The following is a 21,216-nucleotide window of genomic DNA, read 5'->3' on the forward strand; positions in this document are numbered from 1 at the left end:
GTGGGATCTTTTACATCCACCTGAGAGAGCAGACGGGGCCTCGGTTTAACGTCTCATCTGAAAGACGACACCTCCGACAGTGCAGCACCCCCTCAGCACCGCACTGGAGTGTCAGCCTGGATTTTGTGCTCAAGTCTCTGGAGTGGGACTTGAATCCATATACTTCTGACTCCGAGGTGAGAGTGCTACCCACTGAGCCGGGTTGAACCTGGGGGCTTCGTGGTCTGTAACACTCAGTTCCACACCAGACAGTCGAGTCACTACCTAAATTGTAGTCTTGCTTTGCAAGTTGCTTTGCTTTATCTGTTCACTGGAAATTTTAACATGAATCTTTTGCAAAACTATGCATGTGTTTCCTTTACAGAAGTGACCACAGCTGTTCTGATTCCTGAATCACGCTCAGGACAGTCGAGCAAAGCCACCTCAACGATCACTGATCTGGAAAAGTCGACACCTAGCGCTCCATCTTCCGGAATGCCCTCTTGCTGTACGTACCTTTTTTTTTCAGGGTTGTTCCAGTACCTGTTCTATGTTTTGGGACGGGCTAGGAGTTTGGGATCTGAACAAAGCCAATGGCTGAGTTTACACACTCACCAGCCTGCGATCCTCCTGCCCACTGAAATGAATGGACTGAAATCGAGTGCCCAAGAAGGAAAGCCAGCCTGTGTTTCTGTCCACGTTGTAGATTTTCCAGCAGCGGTAAGAATTCCAAAGCTCAGAGCTACATTTGGTTAAACAACTGACTTTCGATATCGCCACTGAGCAGTACTGGCCCACAGAGTTCCTCCTTGTATCATGGCCAATGGTACTGACTGACTGAGCCCCTCCTGTACCATCACAGACAGGCACTGACCCATCCAGTCCCTCCTGTACCATCACTGACAGGCACTGACCCATCCAGTTCCACCTGTACCATCAGTGACAGGCACTGACCCATCCAGTCCCTCCTGTACCATCACAGACAGGCACTGACCCATCCAGTTCCACCTGTACCATCACTGACAGGCACCGACCCATCCAGTCCCTCCTGTACCATCACAGACAGGCACTGACCCATCCAGTCCCTCCTGTACCACCACTGACAGGCACTGACCCATCCAGTTCCACCTGTACCATCAGTGACAGGCACCGACCCATCCAGTCCCTCCTGTACCATCACTGACAGGCACCGACCCATCCAGTCCCTCCTGTACCATCACTGACAGGCACTGACCCATCCAGTTCCTCCTGTACCATCACTGACAGGCACCGACCCATCCAGTTCCTCCTGTACCATCACTGACAGGCACTGACCCATCCAGTTCCACCTGTACCATCACTGACAGGGACCGACCCATCCAGTCCCTCCTGTACCATCACTGACAGGCACTGACCCATCCAGTTCCACCTGTACCATCACTGACAGGCACCGACCCATCCAGTCCCTCCTGTACCATCACTGACAGGCACTGACCCATCCAGTCCCTCCTGTACCATCACTGACAGGCACTGACCCATCCAGTCCCAACTGTACCATCACTGACAGGCACCGACACATCCAGTCCCTCCTGTACCACCACTGACAGGCACCGACCCATTCAGTTCCACCTGTACCATCACTGACAGGCACTGACCCATCCAGTTCCTCCTGTACCATCACTGACAGGCACCGACACATCCAGTCCCTCCTGTACCACCACTGACAGGCACCGACCCATTCAGTTCCACCTGTACCATCACTGACAGGCACTGACCCATCCAGTTCCTCCTGTACCATCACTGACAGGCACTGACCCATCCAGTCTCTCCTGTACCATCACTGACAGGCACCGACCCATCCAGTTCCTCCTGTACCATCAATGACAGGCACCGACCCAGCCAGTTCCTCCTGTACCATCACTGACAGGCACTGACCCATCCAGTTCCTCCTGTACCATCAGTGACAGGCACCGACCCATCCAGTCCCTCCTGTACCATCACTGACAGGCACTGACCCATCCAGTCTCTCCTGTACCATCACTGGCAGGCACTGACCCATCCAGTCTCTCCTGTACCATCACTGACAGGCACTGACCCATCCAGTTCCTCCTGTACCATCACTGACAGGCACTGACCCATCCAGTCTCTCCTGTACCATCACTGACAGGCACCGACCCATCCAGTCTCTCCTGTACCATCACTGACAGGCACTGACCCATCCAGTCCCTCCTGTACCATCACTGACAGGCACCGACCCATCCAGTTCCGCCTGTACCATCACTGACAGGCACCGACCCATCCAGTTCCTCCTGTACCACCACTGACAGGCACTGACCCATCCAGTTCCACCTGTACCATCACTGACAGGCACTGACCCATCCAGTTCCTCCTGTACCATCACTGACAGGCACTGACCCATCCAGTCTCTCCTGTACCATCACTGACAGGCACCGACCCATCCAGTTCCACCTGTACCATCACTGACAGGCACCGACCCATCCAGTTCCACCTGTACCATCACTGACAGGCACCGACCCATCCAGTTCCACCTGTACCATCACTGACAGGCACTGACCCATCCAGTTCCACCTGTACCATTACTGACAGGCACTGACCCATCCAGTCTCTCCTGTACCATCACTGACAGGCACTGACCCATCCAGTCTCTCCTGTACCATCACTGACAGGCACCGACCCATCCAGTTCCTCCTGTACCATCACTGACAGGCACTGACCCATCCAGTTCCACCTGTGCCATCACTGACAGGCACCGACCCATCCAGTCTCTCCTGTACCATCACTGACAGGCACCGACCCATCCAGTTCCACCTGTACCATCACTGACAGGCACTGACCCATCCAGTTCCACCTGTACCATCACTGACAGGCACCGACCCATCCAGTCTCTCCTGTACCGTCACTGACAGGCACCGACCCATCCAGTTCCACCTGTACCATCACTGACAGGCACTGACCCGTCCAGTTCCACATGTACCATCACTGACAGGCACCGAACCATCCAGTTCCTCCTGTACCATCACTGACAGGCACCGACCCATCCAGTTCCACCTGTACCATCACTGACAGGCACCGACCCATCCAGTTCCACCTGTACCATCACTGACAGGCACCGACCCATCCAGTTCCACCTGTACCATCACTGACAGGCACCGACCCATCCAGTTCCACCTGTACCATCACTGACAGGCACTGACCCATCCAGTCTCTCCTGTACCAGCACTGACCCATCCAGTCTCTCCTGTACCATCACTGACAGGCACCGACCCATCCAGTTCCTCCTGTACCATCACTGACAGGCACTGACCCATCCAGTTCCACCTGTACCATCACTGACAGGCACCGACCCATCCAGTCTCTCCTGTACCATCACTGACAGGCACTGACCCATCCAGTTCCACCTGTACCATCACTGACAGGCACCGACCCATCCAGTTCCTCCTGTACCATCACTGACAGGCACTGACCCATCCAGTCCCTCCTGTACCATCACTGACAGGCACCGACCCATCCAGTTCCTCCTGTACCATCACTGACAGGCACTGACCCATCCAGTTCCTCCTGTACCATCACTGACAGGCACTGACCCATCCAGTCCCTCCTGTACCATCACTGACAGGCACTGACCCATCCAGTTCCACCTGTACCATCACTGACAGGCACCGACCCATCCAGTCCTTCCTGTACCATCACTGACAGGCACTGACCCATCCAGTTCCACGTGTACCATCACTGACAGGCACCGACCCATCCAGTCCCTCCTGTACCATCACTGACAGGCACTGACCCATCCAGTCCCTCCTGTACCATCACTGACAGGCACTGACCCATCCAGTCCCAACTGTACCATCACTGACAGGCACCGACACATCCAGTCCCTCCTGTACCACCACTGACAGGCACCGACCCATTCAGTTCCACCTGTACCATCACTGACAGGCACTGACCCATCCAGTTCCTCCTGTACCATCACTGACAGGCACCGACACATCCAGTCCCTCCTGTACCACCACTGACAGGCACCGACCCATTCAGTTCCACCTGTACCATCACTGACAGGCACTGACCCATCCAGTTCCTCCTGTACCATCACTGACAGGCACTGACCCATCCAGTCTCTCCTGTACCATCACTGACAGGCACCGACCCATCCAGTTCCTCCTGTACCATCACTGACAGGCACCGACCCAGCCAGTTCCTCCTGTACCATCACTGACAGGCACTGACCCATCCAGTTCCTCCTGTACCATCAGTGACAGGCACCGACCCATCCAGACCCTCCTGTACCATCACTGACAGGCACTGACCCATCCAGTCTCTCCTGTACCATCACTGGCAGGCACCGACCCATCCAGTCTCTCCTGTACCATCACTGACAGGCACTGACCCATCCAGTTCCTCCTGTACCATGACTGACAGGCACTGACCCATCCAGTCTCTCCTGTACCATCACTGACAGGCACCGACCCATCCAGTCTCTCCTGTACCATCACTGACAGGCACTGACCCATCCAGTCCCTCCTGCACCATCACTGACAGGCACCGACCCATCCAGTTCCGCCTGTACCATCACTGACAGGCACCGACCCATCCAGTTCCTCCTGTACCACCACTGACAGGCACTGACCCATCCAGTTCCACCTGTACCATCACTGACAGGCACTGACCCATCCAGTTCCTCCTGTACCATCACTGACAGGCACCGACCCATCCAGTTCCTCCTGTACCATCACTGACAGGCACTGACCCATCCAGTCTCTCCTGTACCATCACTGACAGGCACCGACCCATCCAGTTCCACCTGTACCATCACTGACAGGCACCGACCCATCCAGTTCCACCTGTACCATCACTGACAGGCACCGACCCATCCAGTTCCACCTGTACCATCACTGACAGGCACTGACCCATCCAGTTCCACCTGTACCATCACTGACAGGCACTGACCCATCCAGTCTCTCCTGTACCATCACTGACAGGCACTGACCCATCCAGTCTCTCCTGTACCATCACTGACAGGCACCGACCCATCCAGTTCCTCCTGTACCATCACTGACAGGCACTGACCCATCCAGTTCCACCTGTACCATCACTGACAGGCACCGACCCATCCAGTCTCTCCTGTACCATCACTGACAGGCACCGACCCATCCAGTTCCACCTGTACCATCACTGACAGGCACTGACCCATCCAGTTCCACCTGTACCATCACTGACAGGCACCGACCCATCCAGTCTCTCCTGTACCGTCACTGACAGGCACCGACCCATCCAGTTCCACCTGTACCATCACTGACAGGCACCGACCCATCCAGTCTCTCCTGTACCATCACTGACAGGCACCGACCCATCCAGTTCCACCTGTACCATCACTGACAGGCACTGACCCATCCAGTTCCACCTGTACCATCACTGACAGGCACCGACCCATCCAGTTCCACCTGTACCATCACTGACAGGCACCGACCCATCCAGTTCCACCTGTACCATCACTGACAGGCACTGACCCATCCAGTCTCTCCTGTACCAGCACTGACCCATCCGGTCTCTCCTGTACCATCACTGACAGGCACCGACCCATCCAGTTCCTCCTGTACCATCACTGACAGGCACTGACCCATCCAGTTCCACCTGTACCATCACTGACAGGCACCGACCCATCCAGTCTCTCCTGTACCATCACTGACAGGCACTGACCCATCCAGTTCCACCTGTACCATCACTGACAGGCACCGACCCATCCAGTTCCTCCTGTACCATCACTGACAGGCACTGACCCATCCAGTTCCTCCTGTACCATCACTGACAGGCACCAACCCATCCAGTTCCTCCTGTACCATCACTGACAGGCACCGACCCATCCAGTTCCACCTGTACCATCACTGACAGGCACCGACCCATCCAGTTCCACCTGTACCACCACTGACAGGCACTGACCCATCCAGTTCCACCTGTACCATCAGTGACAGGCACCGACCCATCCAGTCCCTCCTGTACCATCACTGACAGGCACCGACCCATCCAGTTCCTCCTGTACCATCACTGACAGGCACTGACCCATCCAGTCCCTCCTGTACCATCACTGACAGGCACCGACCCATCCAGTTCCTCCTGTACCATCACTGACAGGCACTGACCCATCCAGTTCCACCTGTACCATCACTGACAGGCACCGACCCATCCAGTCCTTCCTGTACCATCACTGACAGGCACTGACCCATCCAGTTCCACGTGTACCATCACTGACAGGCACCGACCCATCCAGTCCCTCCTGTACCATCACTGACAGGCACTGACCCATCCAGTCCCTCCTGTACCATCACTGACAGGCACTGACCCATCCAGTCCCAACTGTACCATCACTGACAGGCACCGACACATCCAGTCCCTCCTGTACCACCACTGACAGGCACCGACCCATTCAGTTCCACCTGTACCATCACTGACAGGCACTGACCCATCCAGTTCCTCCTGTACCATCACTGACAGGCACCGACACATCCAGTCCCTCCTGTACCACCACTGACAGGCACCGACCCATTCAGTTCCACCTGTACCATCACTGACAGGCACTGAACCATCCAGTTCCTCCTGTACCATCACTGACAGGCACTGACCCATCCAGTCTCTCCTGTACCATCACTGACAGGCACCGACCCATCCAGTTCCTCCTGTACCATCACTGACAGGCACCGACCCAGCCAGTTCCTCCTGTACCATCACTGACAGGCACTGACCCATCCAGTTCCTCCTGTACCATCAGTGACAGGCACCGACCCATCCAGACCCTCCTGTACCATCACTGACAGGCACTGACCCATCCAGTCTCTCCTGTACCATCACTGGCAGGCACCGACCCATCCAGTCTCTCCTGTACCATCACTGACAGGCACTGACCCATCCAGTTCCTCCTGTACCATCACTGACAGGCACTGACCCATCCAGTCCCTCCTGTACCATCACTGACAGGCACCGACCCATCCAGTCTCTCCTGTACCATCACTGACAGGCACTGACCCATCCAGTCCCTCCTGCACCATCACTGACAGGCACCGACCCATCCAGTTCCGCCTGTACCATCACTGACAGGCACCGACCCATCCAGTTCCTCCTGTACCACCACTGACAGGCACTGACCCATCCAGTTCCACCTGTACCATCACTGACAGGCACTGACCCATCCAGTTCCTCCTGTACCATCACTGACAGGCACCGACCCATCCAGTTCCTCCTGTACCATCACTGACAGGCACTGACCCATCCAGTCTCTCCTGTACCATCACTGACAGGCACCGACCCATCCAGTTCCACCTGTACCATCACTGACAGGCACCGACCCATCCAGTTCCACCTGTACCATCACTGACAGGCACCGACCCATCCAGTTCCACCTGTACCATCACTGACAGGCACTGACCCATCCAGTTCCACCTGTACCATCACTGACAGGCACTGACCCATCCAGTCTCTCCTGTACCATCACTGACAGGCACTGACCCATCCAGTCTCTCCTGTACCATCACTGACAGGCACCGACCCATCCAGTTCCTCCTGTACCATCACTGACAGGCACTGACCCATCCAGTTCCACCTGTACCATCACTGACAGGCACCGACCCATCCAGTCTCTCCTGTACCATCACTGACAGGCACCGACCCATCCAGTTCCACCTGTACCATCACTGACAGGCACTGACCCATCCAGTTCCACCTGTACCATCACTGACTGGCACCGACCCATCCAGTCTCTCCTGTACCGTCACTGACAGGCACCGACCCATCCAGTTCCACCTGTACCATCACTGACAGGCACTGACCCGTCCAGTTCCACCTGTACCATCACTGACAGGCACCGACCCATCCAGTTCCTCCTGTACCATCACTGACAGGCACCGACCCATCCAGTTCCACCTGTACCATCACTGACAGGCACCGACCCATCCAGTTCCACCTGTACCATCACTGACAGGCACCGACCCATCCAGTTCCACCTGTACCATCACTGACAGGCACCGACCCATCCAGTTCCACCTGTACCATCACTGACAGGCACCGGCCCATCCAGTTCCACCTGTACCATCACTGACAGGCACTGACCCATCCAGTTCCACCTGTACCATCACTGACAGGCACTGACCCATCCAGTCTCTCCTGTACCAGCACTGACAGGCACTGACCCATCCAGTCTCTCCTGTACCATCACTGACAGGCACCGACCCATCCAGTTCCTCCTGTACCATCACTGACAGGCACTGACCCATCCAGTTCCACCTGTACCATCACTGACAGGCACCGACCCATCCAGTCTCTCCTGTACCATCACTGACAGGCACCGACCCATCCAGTTCCACCTGTACCATCACTGACAGGCACTGACCCATCCAGTTCCACCTGTACCATCACTGACAGGCACCGACCCATCCAGTCTCTCCTGTACCACCACTGACAGGCACTGACCCATCCAGTTCCTCCTGTACCATCACTGACAGGCACTGACCCATCCAGTTCCACCTGTACCATCACTGACAGGCACTGATCCATCCAGTTCCACCTGTACCATCACTGACAGGCACCGACCCATCCAGTTCTACCTGTACCATCACTGACAGGCACTGACCCATCCAGTCCCTCCTGTACCATCACTGACAGGCACTGACCCATCCAGTTCCTCCTGTACCATCAGTGACAGGCACTGACCCATCCAGTCTCTCCTGTACCATCACTGACAGGCACTGACCCATCCAGTCCCTCCTGTACCATCACTGACAGGCACTGACCTATCCAGTTGCTCCTGTACCATCACTGACAGGCACCGACCCATCCAGTCTCTCCTGTACCATCACTGACAGGCACTGACCCATGCAGTCTCTCCTGTACCATCACTGACAGGCACCGACCCATCCAGTTCCTCCTGTACCATCACTGACAGGCACTGACCCATCCAGTCTCTCCTGTACCATCACTGACAGGCACCGACCCATCCAGTTCCACCTGTACCATCACTGACAGGCACCGACCCATCCAGTTCCTCCTGTACCATCACTGACAGGCACCGACCCATCCAGTTCCTCCTGTACCATCACTGACAGGCACTGACCCATCCAGTCTCTCCTGTACCATCACTGACAGGCACTGACCCATCCAGTTCCTCCTGTACCATCACTGACAGGCACTGACCCATCCAGTCTCTCCTGTACCATCACTGACAGGCACTGACCCATCCAATCTCTCCTGTACCATCACTGACAGGCACTGACCGATCCAGTTCCACCTGTACCATCACTGACAGTCACTGACCCATCCAGTTCCTCCTGTACCATCACTGACAGGCACCGACCCATCCAGTCTCTCCTGTACCATCACTGACAGGCACCGACCCATCCAGTCTCTCCTGTACCATCACTGACAGGCACCGACCCATCCAGTTCCACCTGTACCATCACTGACAGGCACTGACCCATCCAGTTCCACCTGTACCATCACTGACAGGCACTGACCCATCCAGTTCCACCTGTACCATCACTGACAGGCACCGGCCCATCCAGTCTCTCCTGTACCATCACTGACAGGCATTGACCCATCCAGTCCCTCCTGTACCATCACTCACAGGCACCGACCCATCCAGTCTCTCCTGTACCATCACTGACAGGCACTGACCCATCCAGTTCCACCTGTACCATCACTGACAGGCACTGACCCATCCAGTCTCTCCTGTACCATCACTGACAGGCACTGACCCATCCAGTTCCTCCTGTACCATCACTGACAGGCACCGACCCATCCAGTCTCTCCTGTACCATCACTGACAGGCACCGACCCATCCAGTTCCACCTGTACCATCACTGACAGGCACTGATCCATCCAGTTCTACCTGTACCATCACTGACAGGCACTGACCCATCCAGTCCCTCCTGTACCATCAGTGACAGGCACTGACCCATCCAGTTCCTCCTGTACCATCAGTGACAGGCACTGACCCATCCAGTCTCTCCTGTACCATCACTGACAGGCACTGACCCATCCAGTCCCTCCTGTACCATCACTGACAGGCACTGACCTATCCAGTTCCTCCTGTACCATCACTGACAGGCACTGACCCATCCAGTCTCTCCTGTACCATCACTGACAGGCACCGACCCATCCAGTTCCACCTGTACCATCACTGACAGGCACCGACCCATCCAGTCTCTCCTGTACCACCACTGACAGGCACTGACCCATCCAGTTCCTCCTGTACCATCACTGACAGGCACTGACCCATCCAGTTCCACCTGTACCATCACTGACAGGCACTGATCCATCCAGTTCCACCTGTACCATCACTGACAGGCACCGACCCATCCAGTTCTACCTGTACCATCACTGACAGGCACTGACCCATCCAGTCCCTCCTGTACCATCACTGACAGGCACTGACCCATCCAGTTCCTCCTGTACCATCAGTGACAGGCACTGACCCATCCAGTCTCTCCTGTACCATCACTGACAGGCACTGACCCATCCAGTCCCTCCTGTACCATCACTGACAGGCACTGACCTATCCAGTTGCTCCTGTACCATCACTGACAGGCACCGACCCATCCAGTCTCTCCTGTACCATCACTGACAGGCACTGACCCATGCAGTCTCTCCTGTACCATCACTGACAGGCACCGACCCATCCAGTTCCTCCTGTACCATCACTGACAGGCACTGACCCATCCAGTCTCTCCTGTACCATCACTGACAGGCACCGACCCATCCAGTTCCACCTGTACCATCACTGACAGGCACTGACCCATCCAGTTCCACCTGTACCATCACTGACAGGCACCGACCCATCCAGTCTCTCCTGTACCGTCACTGACAGGCACCGACCCATCCAGTTCCACCTGTACCATCACTGACAGGCACCGACCCATCCAGTCTCTCCTGTACCATCACTGACAGGCCCTGACCCATCCAGTCCCTCCTGTACCATCACTGACAGGCACTGACCTATCCAGTTGCTCCTGTACCATCACTGACAGGCACCGACCCATCCAGTCTCTCCTGTACCATCACTGACAGGCACTGACCCATGCAGTCTCTCCTGTACCATCACTGACAGGCACCGACCCATCCAGTTCCTCCTGTACCATCACTGACAGGCACTGACCCATCCAGTCTCTCCTGTACCATCACTGACAGGCACCGACCCATCCAGTTCCACCTGTACCATCACTGACAGGCACTGACCCATCCAGTTCCACCTGTACCATCACTGACAGGCACCGACCCATCCAGTCTCTCCTGTACCGTCACTGACAGGCACCGACCCATCCAGTTCCACCTGTACCATCACTGACAGGCACCGACCCATCCAGTCTCTCCTGTACCATCACTGACAGGCACCGACCCATCCAGTTCCACCTGTACCATCACTGACAGGCACTGACCCATCCAGTTCCACCTGTACCATCACTGACAGGCACCGACCCATCCAGTTCCACCTGTACCATCACTGACAGGCACCGACCCATCCAGTTCCACCTGTACCATCACTGACAGGCACTGACCCATCCAGTCTCTCCTGTACCAGCACTGACCCATCCAGTCTCTCCTGTACCATCACTGACAGGCACCGACCCATCCAGTTCCTCCTGTACCATCACTGACAGGCACTGACCCATCCAGTCCCTCCTGTACCATCACTGACAGGCACCGACCCATCCAGTTCCTCCTGTACCATCACTGACAGGCACTGACCCATCCAGTCCCTCCTGTACCATCACTGACAGGCACCGACCCATCCAGTTCCTCCTGTACCATCACTGACAGGCACTGACCCATCCAGTTCCACCTGTACCATCACTGACAGGCACCGACCCATCCAGTCCTTCCTGTACCATCACTGACAGGCACTGACCCATCCAGTTCCACGTGTACCATCACTGACAGGCACCGACCCATCCAGTCCCTCCTGTACCATCACTGACAGGCACTGACCGATCCAGTCCCTCCTGTACCATCACTGACAGGCACTGACCCATCCAGTCCCAACTGTACCATCACTGACAGGCACCGACACATCCAGTCCCTCCTGTACCACCACTGACAGGCACCGACCCATTCAGTTCCACCTGTACCATCACTGACAGGCACTGACCCATCCAGTTCCTCCTGTACCATCACTGACAGGCACCGACACATCCAGTCCCTCCTGTACCACCACTGACAGGCACCGACCCATTCAGTTCCACCTGTACCATCACTGACAGGCACTGACCCATCCAGTTCCTCCTGTACCATCACTGACAGGCACTGACCCATCCAGTCTCTCCTGTACCATCACTGACAGGCACCGACCCATCCAGTTCCTCCTGTACCATCACTGACAGGCACCGACCCAGCCAGTTCCTCCTGTACCATCACTGACAGGCACTGACCCATCCAGTTCCTCCTGTACCATCAGTGACAGGCACCGACCCATCCAGACCCTCCTGTACCATCACTGACAGGCACTGACCCATCCAGTCTCTCCTGTACCATCACTGGCAGGCACCGACCCATCCAGTCTCTCCTGTACCATCACTGACAGGCACTGACCCATCCAGTTCCTCCTGTACCATCACTGACAGGCACTGACCCATCCAGTCTCTCCTGTACCATCACTGACAGGCACCGACCCATCCAGTCTCTCCTGTACCATCACTGACAGGCACTGACCCATCCAGTCCCTCCTGCACCATCACTGACAGGCACCGACCCATCCAGTTCCGCCTGTACCATCACTGACAGGCACCGACCCATCCAGTTCCTCCTGTACCACCACTGACAGGCACTGACCCATCCAGTTCCACCTGTACCATCACTGACAGGCACTGACCCATCCAGTTCCTCCTGTACCATCACTGACAGGCACCGACCCATCCAGTTCCTCCTGTACCATCACTGACAGGCACTGACCCATCCAGTCTCTCCTGTACCATCACTGACAGGCACCGACCCATCCAGTTCCACCTGTACCATCACTGACAGGCACCGACCCATCCAGTTCCACCTGTACCATCACTGACAGGCACCGACCCATCCAGTTCCACCTGTACCATCACTGACAGGCACTGACCCATCCAGTTCCACCTGTACCATCACTGACAGGCACTGACCCATCCAGTCTCTCCTGTACCATCACTGACAGGCACTGACCCATCCAGTCTCTCCTGTACCATCACTGACAGGCACCGACCCATCCAGTTCCTCCTGTACCATCACTGACAGGCACTGACCCATCCAGTTCCACCTGTACCATCACTGACAGGCACCGACCCATCCAGTCTCTCCTGTACCATCACTGACAGGCACCGACCCATCCAGTTCCACCTGTACCATCACTGACAGGCACTGACCCATCCAGTTCCACCTGTACCATCACTGACAGGCACCGACCCATCCAGTCTCTCCTGTACCGTCACTGACAGGCACCGACCCATCCAGTTCCACCTGTACCATCACTGACAGGCACTGACCCGTCCAGTTCCACCTGTACCATCACTGACAGGCACCGACCCATCCAGTTCCTCCTGTACCATCACTGACAGGCACCGACCCATCCAGTTCCACCTGTACCATCACTGACAGGCACCGACCCATCCAGTTCCACCTGTACCATCACTGACAGGCACCGACCCATCCAGTTCCACCTGTACCATCACTGACAGGCACCGACCCATCCAGTTCCACCTGTACCATCACTGACAGGCACCGGCCCATCCAGTTCCACCTGTACCATCACTGACAGGCACTGACCCATCCAGTTCCACCTGTACCATCACTGACAGGCACTGACCCATCCAGTCTCTCCTGTACCAGCACTGACAGGCACTGACCCATCCAGTCTCTCCTGTACCATCACTGACAGGCACCGACCCATCCAGTTCCTCCTGTACCATCACTGACAGGCACTGACCCATCCAGTTCCACCTGTACCATCATTGACAGGCACCGACCCATCCAGTCTCTCCTGTACCATCACTGACAGGCACCGACCCATCCAGTTCCACCTGTACCATCACTGACAGGCACTGACCCATCCAGTTCCACCTGTACCATCACTGACAGGCACCGACCCATCCAGTCTCTCCTGTACCACCACTGACAGGCACTGACCCATCCAGTTCCTCCTGTACCATCACTGACAGGCACTGACCCATCCAGTTCCACCTGTACCATCACTGACAGGCACTGATCCATCCAGTTCCACCTGTACCATCACTGACAGGCACCGACCCATCCAGTTCTACCTGTACCATCACTGACAGGCACTGACCCATCCAGTCCCTCCTGTACCATCACTGACAGGCACTGACCCATCCAGTTCCTCCTGTACCATCAGTGACAGGCACTGACCCATCCAGTCTCTCCTGTACCATCACTGACAGGCACTGACCCATCCAGTCCCTCCTGTACCATCACTGACAGGCACTGACCTATCCAGTTGCTCCTGTACCATCACTGACAGGCACCGACCCATCCAGTCTCTCCTGTACCATCACTGACAGGCACTGACCCATGCAGTCTCTCCTGTACCATCACTGACAGGCACCGACCCATCCAGTTCCTCCTGTACCATCACTGACAGGCACTGACCCATCCAGTCTCTCCTGTACCATCACTGACAGGCACCGACCCATCCAGTTCCACCTGTACCATCACTGACAGGCACCGACCCATCCAGTTCCTCCTGTACCATCACTGACAGGCACCGACCCATCCAGTTCCTCCTGTACCATCACTGACAGGCACTGACCCATCCAGTTCCTCCTGTACCATCACTGACAGGCACTGACCCATCCAGTCTCTCCTGTACCATCACTGACAGGCACTGACCCATCCAATCTCTCCTGTACCATCACTGACAGGCACTGACCCATCCAGTTCCACCTGTACCATCACTGACAGGCACTGACCCATCCAGTTCCTCCTGTACCATCACTGACAGGCACTGACCCATCCAGTCTCTCCTGTACCATCACTGACAGGCACTGACCCATCCAATCTCTCCTGTACCATCACTGACAGGCACTGACCCATCCAGTTCCACCTGTACCATCACTGACAGTCACTGACCCATCCAGTTCCTCCTGTACCATCACTGACAGGCACCGACCCATCCAGTCTCTCCTGTACCATCACTGACAGGCACCGACCCATCCAGTCTCTCCTGTACCATCACTGACAGGCACCGACCCATCCAGTTCCACCTGTACCATCACTGACAGGCACTGACCCATCCAGTTCCACCTGTACCATCACTGACAGGCACTGACCCATCCAGTTCCACCTGTACCATCACTGACAGGCACCGGCCCATCCAGTCTCTCCTGTACCATCACTGACAGGCATTGACCTATCCAGTCCCTCCTGTACCATCACTCACAGGCACCGACCCATCCAGTCTCTCCTGTACCATCACTGACAGGCACTGACCCATCCAGTTCCACCTGTACCATCACTGACAGGCACTGACCCATCCAGTCTCTCCTGTACCATCACTGACAGGCACTGACCCATCCAGTTCCTCCTGTACCATCACTGACAGGCACCGACCCATCCAGTCTCTCCTGTACCATCACTGACAGGCACCGACCCATCCAGTTCCACCTGTACCATCACTGACAGGCACTGATCCATCCAGTTCTACCTGTACCATCACTGACAGGCACTGACCCATCCAGTCCCTCCTGTACCATCAGTGACAGGCACTGACCCATCCAGTTCCTCCTGTACCATCAGTGACAGGCACTGACCCATCCAGTCTCTCCTGTACCATCACTGACAGGCACTGACCCATCCAGTCCCTCCTGTACCATCACTGACAGGCACTGACCTATCCAGTTCCTCCTGTACCATCACTGACAGGCACTGACCCATCCAGTCTCTCCTGTACCATCACTGACAGGCACCGACCCATCCAGTTCCACCTGTACCATCACTGACAGGCACCGACCCATCCAGTCTCTCCTGTACCACCACTGACAGGCACTGACCCATCCAGTTCCTCCTGTACCATCACTGACAGGCACTGACCCATCCAGTTCCACCTGTACCATCACTGACAGGCACTGATCCATCCAGTTCCACCTGTACCATCACTGACAGGCACCGACCCATCCAGTTCTACCTGTACCATCACTGACAGGCACTGACCCATCCAGTCCCTCCTGTACCATCACTGACAGGCACTGACCCATCCAGTTCCTCCTGTACCATCAGTGACAGGCACTGACCCATCCAGTCTCTCCTGTACCATCACTGACAGGCACTGACCCATCCAGTCCCTCCTGTACCATCACTGACAGGCACTGACCTATCCAGTTGCTCCTGTACCATCACTGACAGGCACCGACCCATCCAGTCTCTCCTGTACCATCACTGACAGGCACTGACCCATGCAGTCTCTCCTGTACCATCACTGACAGGCACCGACCCATCCAGTTCCTCCTGTACCATCACTGACAGGCACTGACCCATCCAGTCTCTCCTGTACCATCACTGACAGGCACCGACCCATCCAGTTCCACCTGTACCATCACTGACAGGCACCGACCCATCCAGTTCCTCCTGTACCATCACTGACAGGCACCGACCCATCCAGTTCCTCCTGTACCATCACTGACAGGCACTGACCCATCCAGTCTCTCCTGTACCATCACTGACAGGCACTGACCCATCCAGTTCCTCCTGTACCATCACTGACAGGCACTGACCCATCCAGTCTCTCCTGTACCATCACTGACAGGCACTGACCCATCCAATCTCTCCTGTACCATCACTGACAGGCACTGACCCATCCAGTTCCACCTGTACCATCACTGACAGTCACTGACCCATCCAGTTCCTCCTGTACCATCACTGACAGGCACCGACCCATCCAGTCTCTCCTGTACCATCACTGACAGGCACCGACCCATCCAGTCTCTCCTGTACCATCACTGACAGGCACCGACCCATCCAGTTCCACCTGTACCATCACTGACAGGCACTGACCCATCCAGTTCCACCTGTACCATCACTGACAGGCACTGACCCATCCAGTTCCACCTGTACCATCACTGACAGGCACCGGCCCATCCAGTCTCTCCTGTACCATCACTGACAGGCATTGACCCATCCAGTCCCTCCTGTACCATCACTCACAGGCACCGACCCATCCAGTCTCTCCTGTACCATCACTGACAGGCACTGACCCATCCAGTTCCACCTGTACCATCACTGACAGGCACTGACCCATCCAGTCTCTCCTGTACCATCACTGACAGGCACTGACCCATCCAGTTCCTCCTGTACCATCACTGACAGGCACCGACCCATCCAGTCTCTCCTGTACCATCACTGACAGGCACCGACCCATCCAGTTCCACCTGTACCATCACTGACAGGCACTGATCCATCCAGTTCTACCTGTACCATCACTGACAGGCACTGACCCATCCAGTCCCTCCTGTACCATCAGTGACAGGCACTGACCCATCCAGTTCCTCCTGTACCATCAGTGACAGGCACTGACCCATCCAGTCTCTCCTGTACCATCACTGACAGGCACTGACCCATCCAGTCCCTCCTGTACCATCACTGACAGGCACTGACCTATCCAGTTCCTCCTGTACCATCACTGACAGGCACTGACCCATCCAGTCTCTCCTGTACCATCACTGACAGGCACCGACCCATCCAGTTCCACCTGTACCATCACTGACAGGCACCGACCCATCCAGTTCCTCCTGTACGATCACTGACAGGCACCGACCCATCCAGTTCCTCCTGTACCATCACTGACAGGCACTGACCCATCCAGTCTCTCCTGTACCATCACTGACAGGCACTGACCCATCCAGTTCCTCCTGTACCATCACTGACAGGCACTGACCCATCCAGTCTCTCCTGTACCATCACTGACAGGCACTGACCCATCCAGTCTCTCCTGTACCATCACTGACAGGCACTGACCCATCCAGTTCCACCTGTACCATCACTGACAGGCACTGACCCATCCAGTTCCTCCTGTACCATCACTGACAGGCACCGACCCATCCAGTCTCTCCTGTACCATCACTGACAGGCACCGACCCATCCAGTCTCTCCTGTACCATCACTGACAGGCACCGACCCATCCAGTTCCACCTGTACCATCACTGACAGGCACTGACCCATCCAGTTCCACCTGTACCATCACTGACAGGCACTGACCCGTCCAGTTCCACCTGTACCATCACTGACAGGCACCGGCCCATCTAGTCTCTCCTGTACCATCACTGACAGGCATTGACCCATCCAGTCCCTCCTGTACCATCACTGACAGGCACTGACCCATCCAGTCTCTCCTGTACCATCACTGACAGGCACTGACCCATCCAGTTCCTCCTGTACCATCACTGACAGGCACTGACCCATCCAGTTACCCATGTACCACCACTGATGCGTTCCTTCCACTGTAGTATTGCTTCACAGAGAAGGACCTTTTTGTTGGTCCTATGGATAGTGGCAGTGGTGAACTTCTGCTGTTGTTTCTGGGCTGGACTCCATGATATTAGTTTCTTTATATTAGAATCATAGAATGTTAAAGCACTGAAACAGGCCAGTCAGCCTATCAGGGTTTTGTTTAACTCCACGTAAGCCACCTAGCCTAGTTCCTCTCTCCTGCTCGCTCCCATTCAATTTCAAATGTTTTCCTAAATCTAATGGGCAATGGTTGTGGCAAAGAATTCCACATTATAATCACCCTCTGTGTAGAAAAGGAATTTCCAACCTTACCTTTAATTCTTTTTATGATTATCTTAAATTTGTGCCCTCACATTATTGTCTCAGCAACCAGTGGGAACAACCTATCATTATTTACCCTCTCATAGCCTTTCATCAGTTTGAAGGTCTTTATCAGGTAACCTCACAACCATCTCAGATGTTGTCCACAAAGCCGCCTTAAGTGTCTCTTCGTAAGACCTTTGCCATAAGCCTCTTATGTGGTACCTTATCAAATGCTTTATGAAATCCTGTATAAACCACATCCACTTCAGTTGCTGTAGTTATCCTCTGTTATTTCTTTAACAAATTCTGTAAGGATGGTCCTGCTTTTTAGAAATCTGTGTTGGCTGGCGCTGATTAACTCCTGTTTCTCCAAGTGCCTAGTAATTTCATCCCATAGATGCCTGACCTCCCACCTTGCATCCTCCGTAAACTTGAGCTGATCCAAACCTCTGCCGTCCGTGTGCTAACTCGCACCAAGTCCTGTTCACCCATCACCCCTGTGCTCACTGACCTACATTGGCTCATGGTCCCGCCATGCCTCAAATTTAAAATTCTCATCCTTCTGTTCAAATCCCTCCATGGCCTCGCCCCTCCCGATCTCTGTAATCTCTTCCAGCCTTACAACCCTTCGAGATATCTGCGTTCCTCCAATCTGCCCTCTTGAGCATCCCCGATTTTCATCGCTCCGCCGTTGGCGGCCGTGCCTTCAGCTGCCTGGGCCCTAAGCTCTGAAATTCCCTCCCTAAACCTCTCCACCTCTCCACCCCTCTCTCCTCCTTCAAGATGCTCCTTAAAACCTACCTCTTTGGACCAAACGTTTGGTCATCTGTCCTAATACCTCCTTATGTGGCTTAGTGTCAAATTTTATCTGATTACACTCATGTAAGCATCTTGGGACAGTTTACTATGTTAAAGGCAGTATATAAATACAAGTTGATATTGTTATGAAAACCCATAGAAACCACATCCACTTCAGTTGCTGTCGCTATCCTCTGTTACTTCTTCAATGAATTCTATATGGCCGCTCCTACTTTTTAGAAATCTGTGCTGACTGCTTCTGATAAACTCCTTTTTCTCCAAGTGCTTCGTAATCGTATCCCGTATTATCGACTCTAATAGCTTATCAACCACGAATTAAGACTATACAATGTAATACTTAGTGCTGTTATATAGCTGTTATATAGCATGGTGAAGGTGAGTGGGGTGACAATCATGCTGTGCTAACCCAACTCGTTTTCAACAGCTCCTTTTCCAGTTACAAACCTGACGATTGCCAAGGTCACCAGCATTAGCTTCCAGGTCACTTGGGCAGCAGCTTCCAGTGAAGACCGAACGGTTATGGTGCGGGTGCGGAAGGAAGATGGCATCGTGAATGAAGTAGAGACGCAGGAAATGGATTGGACAGTGACAGGATTGGAACCTGGGGTTCTATACACAGTGGAAGTCCACTGGCAATCCTGTGAAGACAGCTTTGCCAAAGAGCTAAAAGTAAAAACAGGTAATAGCTCCGGCCGAGGAAACATTTGTGTGCCTAATCAACAAAATGGCTTCCTCTTCATAGAACATAAGAATTGGGAGCAGGAGTAGGCCATACAGCCCCTCGAGCCTGCTCCACCATTCAATAAGATCATGGCTGATCTTCGACCTCAACTCAATTTTCTCATCTGATCTCCATATTCCTTGATTCCCCTAGAGTCCAAAAATCTACCTATCTCAGCCTTGAATATACTCAACGATTCAGCATCCACAGCCCTTTGGGGTAGAGAATTCCAAAGATTCACAGCCCTCTGAGTGAAGAAATTCCTCCTCATCTCAGTCTTAAATGGCCGGCCCCTTATCCTGAGACTGTGCCCCCTAGTTCTGGACTCTCCAGCCAGGGAAAACATCTCTCAGCACCTACCCTGTCAATCTCCCTCAGAATCTTATATGTTTCAATGACATCATATTTCATTCTTCTAAACTCCAGAGAGTATAGGCCCAATCTACTCAGTCCTCTTCAGATTACTGCAAGAAATTCAGATTCAAATCGGCCATTTCTATGCCACTTCTTTTTTTCTCCAGTTCTGTCTTCTCTTGGAAGCATTGACTCTTGTTCGTGTGAAGTTCCATAGGTGAAATAGCCCTCTGGAACCTCGCCCACGTGGCCGCTCTTCATTTGTGAGTCTAGTAAGTAAACCATTTGACCATGGAGAGCATCTGAAGTGGGCCTGTTCCTGCCCTCAACAGATACCCTCATACATGCATTTTCCAGTAGGAATCAATGTATAGCGATTAGAATCAGCTGCATATAGTGACACCAGTATCACCAGCCAGAATGGAGATGATTGGGTAATTCTCCTGTTAATCACTGCTGTCAGTGACTGGGACTGATTTTACACATACTGTATTATGTAACTGTCCTTCACTCACTGCATTTTGCTGAAGAATTCACCCTGCTTTTATCGGGAGCGGTTGCTGCAGTTTCGGTCATGAGTTCTG

General features: G+C 54.5%; 1 protein-coding gene across 5 annotated transcripts in view; it reads left to right on the forward strand.

Annotated features, from left to right (window-relative positions):
* The window catches only part of LOC147107862 (uromodulin-like 1), a 125,321-nt gene that overhangs the window by 24,363 nt on the left and 79,742 nt on the right, over nt 1-21,216 (forward strand). For all 5 annotated transcript variants that reach the window (XM_086007227.1, XM_086007229.1, XM_086007230.1 and 2 more), the window contains 2 exons: nt 365-487; nt 19,982-20,236. In XM_086007227.1, the coding sequence (XP_085863353.1) occupies nt 365-487; nt 19,982-20,236 (378 nt within the window). The remainder of the gene's footprint in view (nt 1-364; nt 488-19,981; nt 20,237-21,216) is intronic.

The sequence above is a fragment of the Somniosus microcephalus genome, chromosome 14, assembly GCF_052327205.1.
Source record: "Somniosus microcephalus isolate GS21.2 chromosome 14, FLI_Smic_1.0, whole genome shotgun sequence".
NCBI lineage: Eukaryota > Metazoa > Chordata > Chondrichthyes > Squaliformes > Somniosidae > Somniosus > Somniosus microcephalus.